Raw genomic sequence first — 22,520 nt, 5'->3', positions numbered from 1 at the left:
GCAAGTCACAACCCTCATTGCCCCACCAAAAAAATAAAAAGGAGGTACATGGAAACATTTTAAAAACCAACCCATAATGATTTATCTCCTCTCTTGAAGTATATATATATATATAGAGAGAGAGAGAGAGATAGATAGATAGATAGATAGATAGATAGATAGATATAGATATATACTTATATACATATAGATATAGATATATATATATATGGTGGTTCATTTCAACAATCTCCATTAAGTTGATTTCCAAGACATTCTCTCAATGTAAATTATATACCCACTAATTATAGTCAATAAGTATAAATTACAGCAATTAGAGTGCCTGGAAACTAAAAGAACACATATTTCTATGTAAAATAAAATATTTACACATTTACATCTGGTTCCTGTTTCTGGGTTTTATCAAGCATCAAATATTTCCCATACAGTTCTAAAGAGCCCCTATGTTTACATCCGATCCTTCCAAAGTTCTTGCCTACAAAGCAACACACAAGAATCTCTTAACCTTTTGGGTACTCTAATCAAACAAGAAGAGTTTTAGATCCATTCCCTTTATAAGCAAAATATGTAAAACTTCTGGGTCTTCCCAAAGCTATTTTTAAAATATAGCTTTGGTGATTGTTATGGCATGATAGCTGGCTAGAGAACAGTTCAAATAATCTTAACTGATATGATCTGTATTTGAATGGAATAGGAAAAAGAAGGGTCTTTACAAGTATTTATGGGAAGACGTAGAATTGCATCAGATAAGAACATGAAGATGGGTTTCCATTTATATTACTGGAACTTAGTAATGACATTGTTGGTAGTACAGAGCTATTGAAACAAAGTCAAACAGAAATGATTTATTTGCTCTCTTCTACAACTTGCTTAGTTATATTTCTATACTTTTAAGGGTTCAATTATTATTTTTTTTGTAGGGCAATGGGAGTTAAGTGACTTGCCCAGGGTCACACAGTAGTATGTGTCAAGTGTCTGAGGCCAGATTTGAACTCAGGTCCTCTGAATCCAGGGCCGGCGTTTTATCCACCACGCCACCTAGCTGCCCCCACTTAATTTATTTTTAATTGGAAGCTTTCTATATTTTAAAAAGTCACTTGATATTCAAATCAGACTCTAATATTAATCTTCTTAGTGTCTCCCATGGCACCTAGCCCATCTACAGGTAAGGCATTTGGTAGACATCTGTTGAACATATGAATGAATTCCTCTCTGCATATTGTCAATTTTTAAAATTATTTACTTCCTGATTAAAATCTTTAAGATAAGAAGTAAATGAAATTAATCATTAGAGGGAAACTTTTATTAAAAAAAAACAACCTAGAAGAAATTCATAAATAAGGACCTATATGAATTTTGCAGCTCAAAGTTTTAAAAGTTTTGAATAAATTAAAGATGTAAAAATAAAGTTTATAAATGTCAGTTGCAATCTAAAGCTAATCGTAGAGCAGAAGAATAAAGGAATAAAGAAAAGTTGATCTGTAAAGGACCTAAATATCCTATCATTGTTCCAATTCCATTCACCAAATATTTATTGACCACTTATGGTATAGCAGCACTGTACTAGGTGTTGGTTATGAAAAAACAGAAATGAGACTGGGAATGCGTTGGTGCCAGCTAGCAGGGCTCATGAAAGCTGATTGTTAAATTGGCAATTTAAGTTTTTACACCTTGGAAATGGACAAATGCTACAAATCAAAACTTGATTTATTGTTTTACTTATTTCTAGATTTAAGAAAGTGATGAAGAAAATGTTAATATTGCAGATTAAACTTGAGTCTGCCATGCATACACATACACATACTCACACACACACATATATATTGGAGATCTGGTTGTTAAAACTTTTCTACAACATCTCTTCCTGAAACTTTCTCTACCCTCAAGGAGTTTATATTCTAGTAGAAGAATACAATATGCATATAAGCATGTAAGGTAGGGAAAGAGAACTTCCCAGATAAGTTGGTAAATACCTTAAAACTCAGTGGCCTCAATATTACAGTGGGAATAGGAAAGGATGTTTTAAATCTGTGTGTGTGTGTGTGTGTGTGTGTATGTGTGTATTGGAAAAGATATTTGAGACAAAGTCTTATAGACTTATTGAACAAATGAATTGTTATCTGAGGTCTATAGGCATTTGAATAAAAAGAAACCATCGGCCCAAGAGAAGCTCCAAGTGGTTCATACCAGCTGTTCTCTGTTTTCATCTGACTACATGGTGGTTTAATTCTATACTTGTCCTACTGCAATCCATCCTCTCACCACTCCCTCCCTTCTTACCAACCTCCCTCCCCCACCATGAATTGGATATCATGGAAATGACAGTGAGGCTCTGGAAACTGCCACCTCTAACTGGGATAAAAAACGTTGGTCCCATAGCATAGTACCTCTCACACCACTGGCATCCTGTTTCATGAAGGCAGGCATTGGCCCAGTGTCCCTCTCCTACCCTGTCACCGTTGGGACCTTTGCTTCTGGCTTGGAAGGCAATTAAAGGTTAACTTTAGGACATTGTACAGGCATTGAGGGCTCTCCTGGGCCTGCCTGCACCACTACTTGTGCTGCTAACTTAGTCATCGCCTGTGCCGGTGCCAGGGTGGGGTCCCTCTGTCCTCTGTTCTGAGCCAAGAGGCCACTGCTCCCGATCCTGCCAATTATGCTCAGTGTATCTGGCCAAGACTCATAATGTGTTCTCTTCTGGCAAAAGCTGGCACTACGGGTCTTATATATACAACTGAGCTTAACTTAAATGGCAGCACAGAAAAAGGAACAGGCTGGAGGGCATCTGTGAAGCACTTTGTGGGGTTGCAAGTTGTTCCCCAGCACACAACCCCATCTTGATTAATGCCAACATTCTTCTGATAATGCTAAATGATTATGGAACAGTGAAGAATTAAACCTGCTGGTGACCCAAAATGCAATGAAGAATGGGGGGGAGCAGTGGACCGTAGCATGGCTGATGTTGACACAAGAGTTACCATGAAGGATATCATCCATGAAATGTATGATCAGAAGAGAAGGGATCTTGGTCATCTAATGGGGGCAAAGGAGACAGATGGAGAACCTGAGTGCTAAATTTGTGCCCAAGGGATTTTAAAAAGACCTGGAGGAAGACATGGGGCAGCTAGGTGGTGCAGTGGATAGAGCACAGGGTCTGGAGTTGGAAGACTTGTCTTCCTAAGTTCAAATCTGGCCTCAGACACTTACTAGCTGTGTGACTCTGGGCAAGTCACTTAACCCTGTTTGCCTCAGTTTCCTCACCTGTAAAATGAGCTGGAGAAGGAAATGGCAAAAAAAAGCCCCTCCAATAAGCCAAGAAAACCCCAAATGAGGTTACAAAGAATTGGACACTACTGAAAAACAACTAAGCATGTAATAAATGTTTATTGAATGAATGAGAAGGACTAGGCACAGAGCTTAATTGGGGCGATAAATGTAGCTTCAAAGGTCTCTTTTCTCAATGACTGGAAATGTGCATGTGACTGGCAGAGATCTGATTAAAGTCTTAGGGTCTGCTCGTCTTCAGAACAGCATTCACCATAGTCACTATAGATTTGGAAAACACCATAGATCAATATTTCAGGTAGCATTTTTTTTGTGGTGATCTTAATGAAAACCACATATGCAAGACGTAAAGAGCCTGCCTAAAATCAGCCCCAATTATCTTATGCAAGAAGAAGCAGAGCCAAAAAGAAAAGGCACAGGCTGGTAGGTAATATTCAGATTAAATATCCCACCTGCTAACAGAAATACAAATCAAAGAGACGCATGCTACAAAAGAAATAATGCTACAAAAGCTATGCCCATAAACCCAAGGCCACTATCAGCACTTTTATACATGGGATTGATTCTTTTTTAGTCAATTAAACAGAAACAGAGAATGCTTGGAGGATCTTGCTAAGGAATCCCTCAGCTACATCAATGGAGCTGGACCTCAATACTGGGGGTACGTTATCTAACTGTGCCGAGAACAATTTGAGCACTACCAGGCATGTAAAGCTACTTACCCCACCTAGGCTGGCTTTTGCATGGGGCCCATACGTTTCTTCAGCTCCCAAAATCTGAATGTGAACGGCACTATAATCTTCCAAGCCCAGTTCTTCAAACATAAGGCGAGTTCTACCAAATCAAAAAAAAAAAATTCTCATTTTAAAAATACTAAAGAAGCTATTGCAGAGCTTCTTCATCCCTTTGCTTGTGGTGCCTGTCATGGTAAGTGACAGAGTCAGAGATGCTGCCCCATTTAGAGACACTTGGGAAGTCTGCACCCCTCCTAATCCCAGTTATTTCCATAGGTCCTTGCTATTTCTGGTGCCCCCCCCCCCACCTCCCTGCCCCCAGACAAACTTTCTGCCTCTGGCCTTGGTCCCTGGTTGGATTCTCACTATTTTATCACTTGAAGATACTGGAGTAGCAATGGGGCTGTAAGGACTGGAATGACACCACCTGCTGGAGAGCTACTGTAGGAAAGCTCTGCCATGAGGAGAAGGTGTCTGAGGGCAAGCCATGTGGTCAGGGTCCTTGGGTTAGGAAGTGACGTTTGCTCGTGGGTACTGTCTATCAAGGCTACCAGCCAATCAACTTGAGGAGCCTCCCATTTCTGGGAGGAGAACACAAAGTAGGAAGTGGACACTGGCAGAGGGCTTTTTCCTTTTTTTGGTTCCTGACCTTGCCATGGCTGGTCGGATGATGGGGCTCTTAGAAATAGTTAGATTTTTACCTTTCTCTCTGATCCTAATGCTCTTTAATAAATACTTAAACACTTAAATACTCTTGCTAAAGCTTATAATTTATTGGCGACCATTTATTAGATTTTAGATAGTATAGCTAGAATTTTAGCCCCTTACAGACCAAGAAAAATAGTAAAATCAAGTATTCTGGCAGAAATATACCTGCCTGATAGCCTTCTGCCCCCTTGAAAACTGGATCTTGCCCCAATTCCCAGGGTCTATATTCCTGCTATGTAATCTTTTCATCTACCTTTCATTCTTTCCTTTTAAAACTTTCCCCCTTCATCCCTTCCAGCACTATTTCTCCTTTTCTATGCTATTGGAGGGAAGAGGGGGGCAGAGATTTATATCTTTTATTTTTCTTTTAGGTTGTAGCAGCTTTTGTAGCTATGATTTTTGTAACATTACTTCTTTTGTGACTCCTATATACTATAGTACTCTATATGTATATTCAAAATGTATATGCAAATATTTATACAGTATAGTATATGTTCTATATTCTTCCATACTATTTTGTATATATAGAAAATATATATTTATTTCTCCATATAGAAAATATGTGGAGGACTACAGTGTGTATATACTAGTATGCTATAGTATATATAGTACTACACACACACACAAATATATATAAACACATATGGAAGACTACACACATATATACAAACAACTATAGTATATAGAAACCACAAGATAACTCTCTCCCATCTATATAGCACTGAATAGGACTATTAGTACATTGAATATAGGTAAAAGCCCAACAATACCTACCCATCAGATATGAGAAAAAAAATTTAATAGGACAGTAACGAAAATAATTAATGGGTCCAAGGAACAAAGGAAAAAATATTTAAGCTTAGAGGATTGTTTAACTCAAAGAAGATAAGACTGGGGGGAGTGAAGGACAATCAATCAATCCACAGGTATTTATTAAGTGTTTATTATGTGCCAGGACCAAGAGATACAAATTAATCCCTTAAAGAGTTTACATTCTATGGGGGAGAGAAGTATGTATAAACATATATAGATAATGTATAGAAAAGTTAATAAATACAAAATAATCTTGCTAAACACAAGGAAGTTTGGAGTGAGGGCACACAGTGGGGGATAGAAAAGGCATCCTGTAGAAGATGGTGCTTGGACTACATCTTAAATGAAGAGAGTCAGTTAAGGAAGGAGAGCATTCCAGGCATGCGAGTGGAATGACCAGTGAAAAGTAAGGGAGACAGGAGCTGGGGTGTCATGTGTTGAAGAACAATTTGCCTGGATCAAAGAGTGTGAGAGAGGAAGTAATTAGCCCAATGAGATTGGAAGGACAGGTTGGGGCCAGATTGTGAGTGGCTTTAAAAGCTAAACAGAGGGGGCAGCTAGATGGCGCAGTGGTTAAAGCACCGGCCCTGGATTCAGGAGTACCTGAGTTCAAATCCGGCCTCAGACACTTGACACTTACTAGCTGTGTGACTCTGGGCAAGTCACTTAACCCCCATTGCCTAAAAAAAAAAAAAAAAAAAAAAGCTAAACAGAGGAGTTGAAAATCTATCCTACATGCCAAAGGAAGCCACTGGAGTTGATTAAATAGGGCAGTCATCTGGTCAGAACTGTGTTTAAGGAAAACCATTTTGACATCACTTTGTGGTATGTGTTAGAGTAGGAAGAGATGAGAAAAGGAGGTGAATTAGGATGTCATTGCAATAACAAAGGTGAGAAATGATGAGGGCCTCAAATCTGTGAGTAGAAGAGATATTGTGGAAGTAGAAATGGCAAGATCTGGTAACTGATTAGATATGTGGGGTAAGGGAGGGTGAAAAGTTGAAGATAATGCTGAGGTTACCAACCTGGAAGACAGGAGGGATGGTGATGACTTTGACAGAAATAGGTCAGTTTGGACAAGGGGAAGAGGAAAGATAAAAAGTACATTTTTGGATATACTTTGTTTAACATGTCTCTGAGACATCCAGTTTGAAATGTCCAATTGAAATAGGCAATTGGTAATATAAGACTGACATTGAGAAGAGAAATGGGGGTGGATCCATAGATGAAGAGTAATCTTTATATTAAACTCATGGGAGTTGATGAGGTTATGAAGAGAGGGCAGATCAAGACAAGAAAAGGGCCTAGGATAAAAACTAGTCAGAACAACTCCATAGCATTCTCTCTGTATATATCAAATGACAAATCAGGCTCCTCAAATTCTGTTAAGGAGACAACATGGATGATTTAGCAACCATATGAGAAAGTTCTCCTCAGTTATAAAGTTATATTTGAGATTATGGACTATGTTACTGCAGGATATTGTGAAATGCCCATCTCTGAATACTGTTGTGGGAAATAAAACTACTTTTGGGTAAGTGTAGTCCTGCTTTGAAACTAAATGACCATTTGGGATTTTTTTTAGATGCTCCTAGAATTGTGTACAACTGTGCACCTGTATTTTGTCTCTTGGACTATGAGAGGACATATAGGTGTGTCTTCTCTATTGGGCTCATTCAACATAATGGCACATGCTACATTAAATTTAAATGATTACCATAAAGTCAGATGGTTTGATCTCCCAACTGGGTGAAGTAAAAGTAGTTAAAAGACTCATGCCTGAAAATTTTATAGGGATGCCTTGTGCCTTTGTGCCAGAGTTTTAGATCCAAAAATGATCAGGCAGTGGGTAAACCCTTGACCTTGAAGTCAGGAAGCCCTCACTTCACATCTGACTGCAGATACTTGCAGTGAATGCAGAAATACTACCTCTGTGACCTTTGACAACTCAACCTCTGCCTCAGTTTCCTCAACTATAATAAGGAGTTAATAGCACCTACTTCCCAGAGTTGTTGTGAGTATCATATGAGATACTATTTTTAAACCATTTATCCCAGTGCCTGGTGCAAAAGTATGCTAGCTATCATTATCATTATTAAACAAACAAAAAAGAAAGAAAATGCATATCTCTGTATCAGACACCAACCTTCTCAAAATACTTTCAGCTATCCGCCTTCCTTTTTCTGTGGCTCTTGGCCCTCCTATTGGACAGACAGCAGTTGCTCTGAAACCATCCAGGTAAGAAGCATTTACCTATGGCAAAATGTTATAAGATTAAGTCAAGGTACTGATCTATAGCTAACAATAAAATACCCCAGCACTGTAGTGCTGAAGCTTCTTTCATTTATTCTAATAACAAAAAAAGGAACAGTCTCTCCTCAACACAAACAGCAAATCTCAAAGCTTCATTGGGGTGATTAGGGGGATACAGTGTTTGGAAGACTATAAGCATTAAGGAACAGTGTACCAGACTGAAAATAGCAATGTAAGGAAGAGATGAGCCCCACACACGGAACTGATCTATTTGGAAAAGGGTCTACTCATCTGTACAACAAAAATTAAGTACATAAAATTACAGAGCTTCAAAGGCTTGTAGAGATTACCTAGAAGATGATACAAAGAAAGGCTGCATTAAAAATTAATTAACAGTTAAGCATTAATTTTTAAAATCTCATAGAGCTAACAGTAAAAGCAAAAGAAAGAACCCCCAAATTTAGAAAACATTTATAAATTCATACAAATTTATAAAATTATGAGCCTGATTAACTTTATTACTTAACTCTTGCTTTTGAACTTCATAAAGGTTTTTAAATGTTTCATTGCTTTTAAAGTTCTAAGAAAATCAAACTTTTCTCTCTACTTGGTCCAATTATGTCCACCACCTTGTAAATAATCTCATGACTTTACAAAGATCTTAATATACATTGATGAATTCATCTATTCCATACACTGTATGGAAAGGGCCTTTCAGATACACACATTGTGATCGCTATAGGTGGTGTTACTGTTGAGTGTAAAAAGCTATTTCATAGACCAAGATGCACATGAACATCTACCATTCAAACTAAACCTTAGAATGCAATACTAGAGCTGAGGTTCCAGGTTACAAAAAGCTCAACTATGCTCCATAATTATAGCAAAATCTTCACAACCACACGTAACAAAATCATAATACCCCTTGGAAGATGTTGAAGTTCTTTGTTGTTTATAAAGGTACTGAAGAACAGCTAATGTCAATTTCTTCTAGAAGAAGAAAAATACCTTTCATTTAAATGAAATCAGTTAAATGGTTTTACCATTGTATACCTAGTATATTCAAGCTGATTCTCCTTAGGTGACAACAACTCAATTTAATTCAAAAAGAATTTATTAAACATCTAATACAAGGTACCATGCTAGGCACTGGGGTATAAAGATAAAGTGAAAAATAGTCTCTGCCTTCAAGATGCTTACATTCTATTATTTATAATGAATTAGAGATATCACCATTTAAATGGTGCATTTAAATAGGACATCATACTATTTGGGCACTCTATGTGTATTTTTGGCAATGATGGTTTCATATTGGGAAATGTACAGACATAATCATTAAAGATCAAAGTTGTCCACGTCAGTTTTTTTTAAAGTTTCTATGTCTGTTCCCTCTTCTTGTTAGTTTCTAAATGAGAAAGAATATGATCAACTTTTTATGTTCAACATTGTTTTTTCATTTTTATTATCATGCTTAAATTATTATTTGATGGAGACATCCCTTTTCCCACCTCCAGACACATTCACAAATGAAATAAAAAGAATAAAACCCATGTATTACATTATAAAACAATATTTTTTAAACCATATGGGGTGTTTTGGTCATTCTATTTTTATCAACTTTAAGACTCAAACATTATTTTCAATATAAAAAAATGGATATTCTCTATACCACTATTTCTCACTCCACCATAATTGCCTTCTCTTAGATTCCTGCTTCATTCTTGAATCATGGAAACATGTTTGTGCAGGCTAAAATAAACTGTTCATCTCCACTTCCCCAGACCTTGCCAAAATGAAAAAAAAAAAAGAAACTTTTCACTTAGTAAGGCTATGGGGTTGTATGCTATGGGGATTACCAAAAGAACTGAGTAATTCACCAACAATTTCAGTTCATTATGATGCCAAACTGTGGAGAAAACAGCAAAGGATAATTTTACTCAAAAGGACATTCTCTAGAGTAGTATATTGGGCAGTGGCAACAGAGCGAAAGCATTTATAGCCAGAAACCCAGCCTACCTTGCCAGTCTCCTCTTACACCATTCCCCTTTACAGACCAGGCTTACTGTACTATGCCTAGTTTCCAAAACACATCATGGACTTTCACAACTTACATGCACCTGTTTTAGATTATTCCCTATACCAGGAATGTCTTCTAAGTTTACCCATAGGTAACATGACCCAGTGGAAACAACATTGGATGCAAAAGTTTCCAAGTCAATTTTTACCAATATAAAAAGACAACTTATGGTCTTACCACATAAAACCACGCTCTTTGCAAACATTCAAAGAAGATAAATTTACTAAAATCTAATGTATAATCTCCATGGTATTGTAAGAGAATTAGTCTTTGTGAGCATCATCATTTAAATCCCTGACATATATAACAAAACAAAAAAGAAAAGGGAAAAAATGAACCTTATAGGATGCAGAAGGAGCTGACCCCTTTGTTCCGATCACTTGCACGGCCCCACCTTCAATACCTAAATATTGAAAAGGAAAACTCATCATCTATTTTACTCAGCACCTTTTTTTTTTTTTTTTTTTTTTTTTTTTTTTTTTTTTAGTGAGGCAATTGGGGTTAAGTGACTTGCCCAGGGTCACACAGCTAGTAAGTGTCAAGTGTCTGAGGTTAGATTTGAACTCTGGTCCTCCTGAATCCAGGGCTGGTGCTTTATCCACTGCACCACCTAACTGCCACCAGAACCTCTTTTAAACAAAGAAGTATGTATTCTTTTTAGAGGACATTGCTGAAATAAGCTCATATGAAAAGTAAGGATTAATGTCAGTATGTTTATGCAACTGACTCATTTTTTACTCTTCTATAATCACTAGAGGCACAGACATTATCAATGAGGTCTAGACAGGATCTTTCATTATGGAATACAGTCTTGTGTCCTAGTATGATAGACCTTGACAATGACATTGCCAACCAGTGATTGAAAAATTTTGACCTTAAGGGTATGCTGGTAAATGTTTAACAACTGGCTCTCTGTGGAGGAGCGGGGTCGGGAGAAAGTACATACAACACACTTAATTTATTTAATTCACATTATTTATTTTTTTTTTTTACGGGGCAATGGGGGTTAAGTGACTTGCCCAGGGTCACACAGCTAGTAAGTGTCAAGTGTCTGAGGCTGGATTTGAACTCAGGTACTCCTGAATCCAGGGCCAGTGCTTTATCCACTGCGCCACCTAGCCACCCCCTAATTCACATTATTAATATTTTCTCTTTCCCCTTCTTAAGTCTAGACAACCAACCAAATAAGTCAAGGCCTGATTTGTAGCATTTGCCACTTTTTACACCGTAAATGCTCACACTGAAAATTTAGTAATTGGCTTATGAAAGCCAGTATGAGCTGCCTCCAGCACACAGGTTTGGACCAATTTTTGCTACTTCCTACAGTGAACTAAAGCAGAGTTAAGATCTTTAAATATCTTTTATTGAGTAGTTTCCACTACAGCTAGGTCCCCATTGTTGTGACTAATGAATACCGTGAAGTAGTCACATAAGTCAAATGTGCACACGTATTTCCATTGGGCTGGAACCGACAACCTATTATACACAATTATAACTCTGAATAGTGCAAATTTGATTATGTGCAATTACTTCATAGGATTCAATAGTTCCACTAATAAAGACTAAGCTATATTTTTATGTAATCCAGGCATGACCAATCAATCCCTCTGTGGTAAATAACTCCTAAAATACCATAGAGGGTAGTGTCAAATAGCATTAAAGTATTTGACCTTAGATCGATGAGTGGCTCTCTATTGTACTCTTGGTTATATAACAGGAACAGTTATGCATAGTTGTTTTCTTTTTTAAGAGAAAAAAAGAGCATAACTTATATTTCAGTTCACTGGTATAGTTTCCTATTATATAAAAATAATAGTTCACCCTGGCTTATCAGGTACTGCGTACCATAATCATGAATAAACCATTTCCATCATTCTCAAAATAATGGTCACAGAAGAAAAGAAATGACTTTCTTATTCTAAGTAGTTTAATCTAAATATTAAATCTAATCTAAAGGTTATATCAAGAGCATTGATATTTGACTAAGAACACTTTAAAAAGCACTTAATGAAAAGTTCCTTTTGGAAATGCCAGTCATTTCCCATTGGATTCCCCATTGATGAGTAAAGGACGCCCTGGACAGCTTCAGTGTCACAGTTATACAAATGACATAGCACCAATGGTCGTAAGTATCAACTTTAAGTTTCCAATTTACATTCTCTCTCTTCCTCCCTTTCACCTCTTCCTCTTCCCTCATTTCTCACTTTAAACCGTCATGGGCCTTTCATTTCCTTGGAGAAGGTAATTCTTTTTTCTGATAGAGACTGCAACCACTCTGTGCCTTAGGAGACAATCTTCCTAAATTGATGCGGCCAACAAATTTACTGCCCTGTTGCCAATCAGGCAATGTCTTTCCAAAACCTTTCTAGCCAGGAAGGACTTTTCTGAGCTTGCATTCCACAACATAGTCTTTGAGAATTCAGGGTCACCTCCAGATCATCATAAGGGATCAGGACAGGGCTTTAGTGAAGGTTTTACATATATTAAGCATTTAAAATATACAAACATATTTCTACCAATCTTCCCATCTATGTCCATAAGCAGCTTATGTGAACAAGATCTACAGATTCATATGTTTACATGTCAATATGTAGATATACTTGTATATATGTACATAAATATACAGACATTCTATATATTTTAAATCAAGATGTCCATCAAACTGAAACAAAGCAGTACCTCTTAGCTCAGACTTGAATTATATCCGAACAGCCGGGAGTACAATAAAATCAGTAACATAAACAATGGTAAGAGATAGCCTGCCCTGTTGTCTCTGTTGGACATGTCGAAGTACTTGCAACTAAAAATATTTGAGAAATCTGTCTATTTTCCATCTGTTATATTTCTTGAGGATAATTGAAAGTACATGTGAAAGTTCGTTGTAAGTTCAATTATGTCATATCAGGTCATTTATGAGCCAAGAGTTCATGGAGAGGTTATTTCCAAGAGAGAGAGAGAGAGAAGAGAGAGAGAGAGAGAGAGAGAGAGAATCAACTTATTAAGGCTATTTCATATTGTCTTTATGACGATTGCATTTTTAAAAGTTTATTAATTTAAGAGTTTTTATCAATTGTTTTAAACTGTCATGTGTTATGGTTAATAGCAATAATATAAATTGTCAAGTCCCTTGTAAGCAAGACTTCTAATTTAATGGAGCTTGGGACAGTACAGAGACTGTTATATTTTTTCACATAATCTTATTACTTGGTTTAAACGACATTTTTCTTTAACAAAATGATAAAGCAATGATTAATGGACAAAATGAGGAAAAAGTCTGGGAAACAACTACTAATTAAATAATGATAGGTTATTTTCCTTGATATTTAACTAAAAGATGCCAAAACTTAAATTCAAAATCAAGAATGCTATTTTTAATCTTCAGCTTGTGTTGTGCAGAAGGCAGCAGGCTGTGCCCAGAATAAGGGAGTCAGGAAAGTTAAATTTAGTTGGCAACAAAAATATTGCATGACAAAGTTAAGTCAAATAGGGGAAATGAGTGAAATGTTTTCAATCATGAAGCCAAAATAAATATTTTCTCTCAGGCTGGCAACACCAAAGTTTTATCCAAACAGTTCTACTCACCATTTTTGAGGTACAGAACATCCCTTGGTGAAAATAGTTACCAGATTCTGAAAAAATTTTTTCAGGCTTCATAGGATGAAAATATTCTCTTTAAGAGGCAGTAAGCTATAGTGAAAGGAATAATAACTTGGGCATAAGAATGCCTTGGTCTGAATCCTGGCTCAGATGCCTAATGCAAATTGGCTTTATATAGGTCACTTAACCTTTCTTAGCCCTAATGTTTTCATCTGTAGAATTATCAGTCATGAGGCAGCTAGGTGGCACAGTGGATAGAGCGCTGGCCTTAGACCTGAGTTCAAATATAGTTTCAGACAATTTTTCGCTATGTGACAAGTCACTGGGCAAGTCTCTTAATTCCAAATATAGAAAGAAAGAGAGAGAGAGAGAGAGAGAGAGAGAGAGAGAGAGAGAGAGAGAGAGAGAGAGAGAGAAAGAAAGAATAGTTATCACTATTATAAAATATACATGTTACTTAGTGTGGTAACCTGGAGTCATGAATTGGTGATAGACTTGAATTTATGTGGACCTAAGTTCAAATCCCAACTCTGGCACTCAATACCTGGGTGACCACCATTGAAACTTCAAAAAACTGAGGATGACAATATCTGTAATACCTAAGGCACAGAGGTGGCATAATGCTCCAATGAGATGATGTTTATCACATGTTATACAAACTTCAAAGTGTAATATAAATGCTAGTTATTATTATTGGGGCTTAGGAAATATTTTCAAAATGCTTCTTTATAAGATGATTTTAATTACAACTGTTATTAGCACAGTGACTTGCAAGTAAGAGGCACTTAAATGTTTTTTGAACCCAGCCTAAGTTTCTTCTGTCAGATGAGTGTTTCCCCCATTTTTTGTAAGCTTCTATCAAACCATTTTCACCAAAGAATTATATCAGTCTATACATCTGTCTTTGAATTCAACCGAATTTCACTTTCTTGTCAATATTTTTTTGTCAGTGGTTATAAATTACTAGTTTGTTTCTAAATATCTCCTAATGCCAGGGTTAGTGAATAGTAACATGTATTATTAGTTTGTAGTTTTTCTTTTTTTTCCCCAGATCATTAACAAATATAAAATATGATTACACCTGTCAACAATCCCATGATGTTTCCAGCTATGAATTCTTTCAGGTTCTGTCTTTTAATTCATCCCAAAGGACAGAACAGAGATCAATGGACAAAAATTACAACATGGCCTATTTAGTCTTGATGCCAGTGAAAACAAATAGTTCCTAGTAATTAAACTTGTCTCTTTTTTTTTTCTTTTTTTTTTTTTAGTGAGGCAATTGGGGTTAAGTGACTTGCCCAGGGTCACACAGCTAGTAAGTGTTAAGTGTCTGAGGCCAGATTTGAACTCAGGGACTCCTGACTACAGAGCCAGTGCTCTATCCACTGCGCCACCTAGCTGCCCCCTAAACTTGTCTCAAAATGAATCAGGTCACCTCGAGAGCTGGAGGATTCCCTCTCTTAGAGTTCTTCAAGCAGAGGATGAATAACCCCTTGCAATAATGGGGATAGTACTGGAATAGTGGGGATTCCTTTTGGGCATGTGTGGGACTAAATGGCTTATTGAGATCCCTTCTGAGTCTCAGATTTTATGAGTCTACAGATGTTTGACTAGGTTTCTTCTCATGAGCTGAGGAACTTCATTTGTTCTCTTCTAACAAGTCTCTGACTTAAATAATAATGTCTGTGACCAAAGTTGTCAAGTTTCTCAATTGTGCTTGGAGAAAATGAACTTCAATTTGAAAAACAACTAAAATTTTGTCTGAATACACATATTCTACTTGAAATATCCATTGGGGGCAGCTAGGTAGCGCAGTGGATAGAGCACCGGCCCTGGAGTCAGGAGTACCTGAGTTCAAATCCGGCCTTAGACCTTAACACTTACTAGCTGTGTGACCCTGGGCAAGTCACTTAACCCCAATTGTCTCACTTAAAAAAAAAAAAAAATGAAATATCCATCAGATCAAGAAAAGAAATACCCACCAGACCATTTCTATATCTATTTCCCCAAGCCCGCACCAAACTTCTGAAAAATGTATTTCCAAATTTCTCTCTTTTAGCCATCATGGTCACTGACCTGGGATTTCAGTAATAGTGACTCGAGAAAAGTCACAAGTCACATCTGGCAAGAGGTAGAGTTGAGGGTTTCCTATTTCATACACCAACTGTTCAGCCACAGTACCGAATGAGACAAGACCTCCTGTGTCAGGAGGCTTGGACACAATAAACTGGCCGTCAGGAGAACATTCCACTATGGGAAATCCTATGTTGTGCCTAGGGAGTAAACAAAAGAAACCTTTTATCATTCAGAACACCTAGAGAGAAAAGCAGAAGAATTGAGAACATTTTTATTCAAAATAAAATATCAGGGTGGCATGGTGGGAAAAGTTTTGGATTTGGAATCAGAAAGACTTGGATTCAGATCTTACCATGGACACCTTAGCTGTGTTGACTGTGGATAAATCACTTAACTTCTCTATACCCAAGTTTATTCATCTATAAAGTGGAGATAACAATACTTAGTTCTTTCTTATAAGTTTGTTTTGAATATGTATCCAAAATGCTTTGCAAACATAAAATACTATATACATGTTTATGATGAGGAGGATGCACTAAAGAAAGATCAATATTTAGTCTTTGGGGACTTTTATTTTCATTAATGTGGGTACTCTCTCCACCAAGACAGATCGAAACTCTTTTAAACCTTATTAAATAGTATTCATGAACATCTGTGGCCAAAGTTCTGATGATAAGCCTCTCCAAAATGGTATGCAGATGACCATTCATGACCAGGCTCAAAGTAGAAGTTTTTTCACCTGAGGAAGATTCTCAGGAACTTGTGCTATGTTCCTATAACATCCAAGAATCCCAGGTCAATCTCAGTGACCACTAGGCATTGGAGATGGGCTACAGTGGAAGACACTATATAGTAGTTATCATTATGCCATACATTCTATGAGAGTGGCCAAAGAAGAAGACAGAGAGCTAGCTTCACAGTCAGGAAGGCCTGGCAAGGAAGTCCTGCTTCAGTTTGATATATACTGGCTGTGTAGACCCCTGGCAAGTGGCTTATGCCCTGAGCAATTCCCTAAGGCTACCCTTGAAGAGTAGGTGCCAACATGCATTGGCAAAGGGAGTTCCCTACGCCAATAAAATCACAGTCTGGTCCAATTCCAGCCCTCTCTAAGCCATTTTCACATTTTATGTTTTGCTGTGTTTGATTACATTGCTACTTATTGGTCACCCTGAAACACTGAAGTTAGGATGCAACCAAATCCCATGGGGTAGGGTTGATGGTCATCTGTTATGTGCCTGCATAAAATTCCACTGGGAAGGGAAGAGGGCTGAATGTGAAGGGATCTAGTCCTTCCTAAAGTAAAAGTAAAGGAAAATCCTGGCCTGCATTCACATTTTTAAAATCAGGGATGACACAGTAGATCCTTGCAGTCTTTGGACACCAAGCAGGCCTGGGAGAGACTGGTTTCCACTGCCCTTTTTAAACACCAGTGACACTTAGGATGTTTCTTCTCATCTCCTTTTAATGCCCTCCCCTCCCTTAACCCTTGTGTAGATTCAGAAGTGGAGGGATTGCTTTATGTTTGTACAAGAGTAATGCAAAGCAAGGGGAAGAGATAGAGAGAGACCTTTAGAGAAAGATGAGATGCATATTATTTTTTTTTTGGTATTTTTTTTCTGGGGCAATGGGGGTTAAGTGACTTGCCCAGGGTCACACAGCTAGTGTCCTAGTGTCAAGTGTCTGAGGCCGGACTTGAACTCAGGTCCTCCTGAATCCAGGGCTGGTGCTTTATCCACTGTGCCACCTAGCTGCCCCCTGAGATGCAAATTTTAAACACAGGTGGATTCATCCTAAAATTAGCCTAAGAGCATCACTGCAGGCTTCTTTTTGTTGTACAGGGAACAATTCACTGGTTACTAATCATGTTACATAAATGTTGAGTCCTGGAGCTTATTTTGGTTTAAAAACAAATCCTTGGTTGTTATAGCGATATTAACCAAGAATTTTCCTAACTGCATATACGTAATTTTTTGTTTTGTTTTGTTTTACCAGTTTTGCAATAATGGATCTCCTGACCTCTAATTTAATGTTTCAATTTAATCTTATGCAATTAAAAACATTTATCTTCCCACCAGTCTTCTTAGAGTTTACTGCCATTTATTTGCATACCCTAAGATCCCACAGCCTCGGCCTTCTGTCTCTTTCTTTCTTTCTTTTTCTTTCTTTCTTTCTTTTCTCTTTCTTTCTTTCTTTCTTTCTTTCTTTCTTTCTTTCTTTCTTTTTTCTTTCTTTCTTTCTTTCTTTCTTTCTTTCTTTCTTTTCTTTCTTTCTTTCTTTCTTCTTTCTTTCTTTCTTTCTTTCTTTCTTTCTTTCTTTCTTTTTCTTTCTTTCTTCTTTTCTTTCTTTCTTTCTGACAATGGCAATGAGGGTTAAGTGACTTGCCCAGGGTCACACAGCTAGTAAGTGTCGAGTGTCTGAGGCTGGATTTGAACTCAGGTACTCCTGAATCCAGGGCTGGTGCTTTATCCACTGCGCCACCTAGCTGCCCACTTCTGGCTGTTTCTAACACACCACACACCACCTCCTGACTCTGTACTTTATCACTAGCCATTATGCACAACTAGAACATTCTGTCTCCTCACTCCCTTTTTTAAAGACTCAGCTCCAGCCCCATCTTCTACAAGAGGCCTTTAAATTTTTTTTTTTTTTGTGGGGCAATGGGGGTTAAGTGACTTGCCCAGGGTCACACAGCTAGTAAGTGTCAAGTGTCTGAGGCTGGATTTGAACTCAGGTACTCCTGAATCCAGGGCTGGTGCTTTATCTACTGCACCACCTAGCTGCCCCCACAAGAGGTCTTTTTTAACCCTCTTCCCTCTACCTAGCACCTTTTCTCTGAGACTACCTTCAGTTTAAATTGTATATGTCTTGTACATATGTGCACAGTTGTAAACATGTTATTTTCCCCATTTGAATGCAAGCTCCTTGAGGGTAGGGGCTGTTTTGGTCTTTATACCCCCAATACTTTGTACTGTCTCTCACACTTAATAAATAAATGCTCTTGATTATCATTTGTTGCTTTAAAAATTTTTTTTTTAATTATTGGTGAGGCAATTGGGGTTAAGTGACTTGCCCAGGGTCATCACACAGCTAGTAAGTGTCAAGTGTCTGAGGCTGGATTTGAATTCAGGTCCTCCTGAATCCAGGGTCTGTGCTCTATCCTTGATTATCATTTGTAAAGCAAAGTGTCAGGAACTGGAGAATCCAAGAGACATGACACAGACCTATTCTCAAAGAAGTTACAATCTAAATACAGAGGGGGAGTGCAATACATGGCCAAGGCAATATAAGACAAGAGAAAGTATGACAACTACAAAAGGGAAGCCAGGGAAAGTGAGTGTCATGAGAAATTTAAGTGAGTGGAGATCATTTTCACCTGGGAGCTGGAGACAATTGAGATTTACTTCCCAAGGGGGCACCTTTCACAGGGGCCTATAGAGAAGGCCTGCAATAGAGATGGGTTTGGGCTTCAGCCCAGGGACACCGGATATTAGTCAGCAGTGTGACTGTGGCAGTCAGCGACGCTAATGTGTCCTTGGGCAGCATTAGTAAGGGTATGGCTTCCAGGAACCGGGAAAGGCTAACGCCGCTGCATTCAGCTTTATCTGACCGCATCTGGAGTGGCGGGTTCATTTCTGGGCAGAAGGGTTTAAAAAAGGCCAGAGTTTACAGAAGAGCCATGAAGTCATGAAGAGTTCATGACAAATGAAGACTTGGTTGCTGGAATTGGGCATCCTTAGCTTGGATAAAAGAAAACTCACGGGGAACAGGATAGCTCTGTTTGAGTTTCTGAAAGGCTGTCATTTGGAGGAGAGATTAGGTTTGTCCCGTATGAACCCAGAGGGCAGAAGCGGGAGAAATGGGTAGAGCTTTCAAAGACAAAATTAGGCAAGATGTCCGGAAGATCCCAATTACAGCTGCCCCAAAGGCTTGCCTTGAGAGGTGGTGGGTTCTCTGTCCTTGGGGATCTTTAAGCAGAGGCTGCAAAGCCACTTGCTGGGTGTTATGGTTTGAACTAACTGGCTGCTGAGATCTCTTCCAACTCGCAAAGGCTATGATTCTGTTATAGTATAAGAGATAAGAGACAGGGCAGAGAAGGTCAGAAATGGGGAAAAGAAAGCAAAGAGTAGGTGAGGGAGACTAGTTTGAGATAAGAGATAAGAGTCGATGTCTGACTCTTCATGACCCCATTGAGGTTTTCTTGGCAAAGATACAGGAGTGGTTTGCCTGTTCCTCCTCCAGCTCATTTTACAGATGAGGAAACTGAGGCAAACAGGGTCACACAGCAAGTAAATATCTAAGGCCAAATTTGGACTCATGGAAGAAGAGTCTTACTATCTACTGCACCCTTAGGTGCTGACTCAGCTTTATACTAAATGCCAATAAGTGGTCTTATTAACACTGAGCCTTCAGTTTTTGTAATTATTTGTTAAAGAGAAAAGCTCCGTATCTATCTTATGGACAGGAGACAATACCCAGCTTAGTGGTAAATAAATAAAAACAATAATTGGAGCTAATTGTCCAGATGGAGGAAACAAAGGTATGCCATTCATAAGAAACAAAATCAAAGACACTATGAAAATTATCCTATAACTAAGCTCTGAATTTTTTTAGATGGAATAGCTGAATATATTGGAACCACATAATCTAGTTCACACCCTTTGCTTTTACATCACATAAATATATTAATTGAGGCCTACCAGTCAGGCACTATATGCCAATCAGTGTATATTCCCCCAGTACACTGAGCACCACATTCAATCAGGTGGCCTGCAAGACTGCAAAACAAACAAAAATAATCTGTGTTTAGCCATGATAACCAAAATTTCCCAACATGCAACTAAATTATAAAGGGACAGAAAGGAAACAATATTTTAAAAAATTTAAATCTACTATGTCTAAAAAATAGCTTTAGTTAGCTTCTTTAGATTATCTACTTTTAAAAAATCAGGTAGAACAAGTTGTGGTATATGAATGTAATGGAATACTGTTGGGTTGTAAGAAATGATAAGCAGATTGATTTCAGAAAATCTTGGACTTACATGAATTGATGCTGAGTGAAATGAGCAGAACCAAGAGAAACTTGTACACAGTATCAACAGCATTGTGTGATGATCAATTGTGATAAAATTAACTCTTCTCAGCATACAATGATCCAAGACAATGACAAAAGACTTATGGTGGAAAATGCTCTTCAGAAAAAAAACAACTATGGAGTCTGAATGCAGATTGAAGCATACTATTTTCACTTTTGTTGTTGATTTTTTGTTATTGTTCTTGTTTATTCTTTCTTGCATTTTATTGCCTTTTCTTCTGATTCTACTCTTACAACATGACTAATGTGGAAATATGTTTAACATGATTGTAATGTCCTTGGGAGGGGGAAGGAAGGGATGATGGGAGAAAAATTTGGAACTCAAACAAATATCTTTATGTGTAATTGGCAAAAAAATTAAAAATAAAATAACATTTTTAAAAGTCAGCTAATGTTCAAGTTTGACCATTAATTGAAGAAAGGCCAATATGGTAGAGACTTGGGAGTCAGGAGAAACTGCGGTTTGAGAGATTTACTATTTACTAGCAGTGTGACCACAGGCAAGTCCTTGAACCTAAGTTTTCTCACCAATGAAGTGGAAATGGTAATATCTGTGGGATCTACTTTCACCAAGTTATGAAGATCAAATGAAATGGTATAAAAATTTTTGTTAATATTAAAATGTTATGCACATGTAATGATTATTTTCTAGTACCTTTCCAATTGTAGGTGCTTAATAAATGTTTTTTGTTGAACTGAATTCAAAATACAGTGACATTATGATTTGACATATCATATTTGTCATTTCCTACTGCTATACTGTAGACTTAATGCTTTTACAAATTAATATATGATTAGTGCTTATTATTTCTAACAAATTATAGAGTAACCAGGGAAGACACACAACTTTCCTACAAACTGTCATGATGATCAGTAGTTTTTTGGTTTTTGGTGGGTTTTTTTGGGTTTGGAGCTATGATTTTATCTATGTGGGGAATTCCCCGTGTTCAACTACTTCCATTGAAGCAGATCAGCAATTTGTCTGAAATTTCCTGCCTTAGGGGTTGCCTTAGGACACTGAGAAGTGACTTGCCTGTGATCACATAAATAGTATTTATCAAAGACAATACTTGAACCCAGATCTTTCTGGCCCTCAGGCCATCCCACTGTTCATTACCACCATATAATCATCCTAACTTTTGTCTTGCCACTGGACTTTAATGACTCTGGAAGAGAGAGTGAGGCTGACAGCTTGGTGCAACTCTGCCTCACTTAAATCCAATTAACATGCAAGTCAGGACATCACCCCATGATGTCACTGGTCCTCTTGGAACTAAGGACAAACAACAGATTTCACTTTATAGATTCACAGACTTTACTTTATTTTACAAATAAGGGAAAAGGAGACCAGAAGAGTTTAATGGACTTGCCAGAAGTCACAGAGTGGCAGAGTCAGTAGCACTTGACTCCAAGTCCCATGACTACCAAGTCCATTCCTTTTTCCACTACTTCAGGCTTTCTCACTTCAATTATGCTATATTTGCCCAATTAATTTTCCCAAGTTTAAAGAAAAACTAAATTGCTTAAAATACTTCACTACAAATTTCATTTTCAGGTATCTTTAATTTTTTAAAAAATCAGCATAGTCTACCAAATATTTTACATTTGAAAACAGTTTCATTAAACTATTGTTTTGTGATTTCAAAACAAAACAAAACAGGAAACACAGTTAAATAAAAAGATTTACCTTCCAGCTGCTAGTAAGTCAAAGTCATTTCTATTCCAACCGAACTAAATGGGGGGAAAAATTTAATATAAAAATATAAAAATATTTTCAATTATATCAAGCCTTTCTGTAAACAATCACTACCTATACATATTATTACGGTGAAATTAAAATAATTCATCTATACAAATGAAAATAAAATAAAAATTTCTGAAGTGA

The 22,520-nt window shown here is 37.5% G+C and overlaps 1 protein-coding gene across 1 annotated transcript in view; it reads right to left on the bottom strand.

Annotated features, from left to right (window-relative positions):
- The window catches only part of LOC122732476, a 141,304-nt gene that overhangs the window by 82,699 nt on the left and 36,085 nt on the right, over window positions 1-22,520 (bottom strand). The window contains exons 7-12 of the mRNA XM_043972645.1: window positions 22,323-22,366; window positions 20,241-20,318; window positions 15,544-15,740; window positions 10,209-10,273; window positions 7,687-7,793; window positions 4,008-4,119 (exon numbers count right to left, since the gene is read on the bottom strand). Coding sequence (XP_043828580.1) covers window positions 4,008-4,119; window positions 7,687-7,793; window positions 10,209-10,273; window positions 15,544-15,740; window positions 20,241-20,318; window positions 22,323-22,366 — 603 coding nt within the window. The remainder of the gene's footprint in view (window positions 1-4,007; window positions 4,120-7,686; window positions 7,794-10,208; window positions 10,274-15,543; window positions 15,741-20,240; window positions 20,319-22,322; window positions 22,367-22,520) is intronic.

This window comes from Dromiciops gliroides, chromosome 6, assembly GCF_019393635.1.
Source record: "Dromiciops gliroides isolate mDroGli1 chromosome 6, mDroGli1.pri, whole genome shotgun sequence".
Taxonomy (NCBI): Eukaryota; Metazoa; Chordata; class Mammalia; order Microbiotheria; family Microbiotheriidae; genus Dromiciops; species Dromiciops gliroides.
This window is presented reverse-complemented; position numbering and strand designations above follow the sequence as displayed.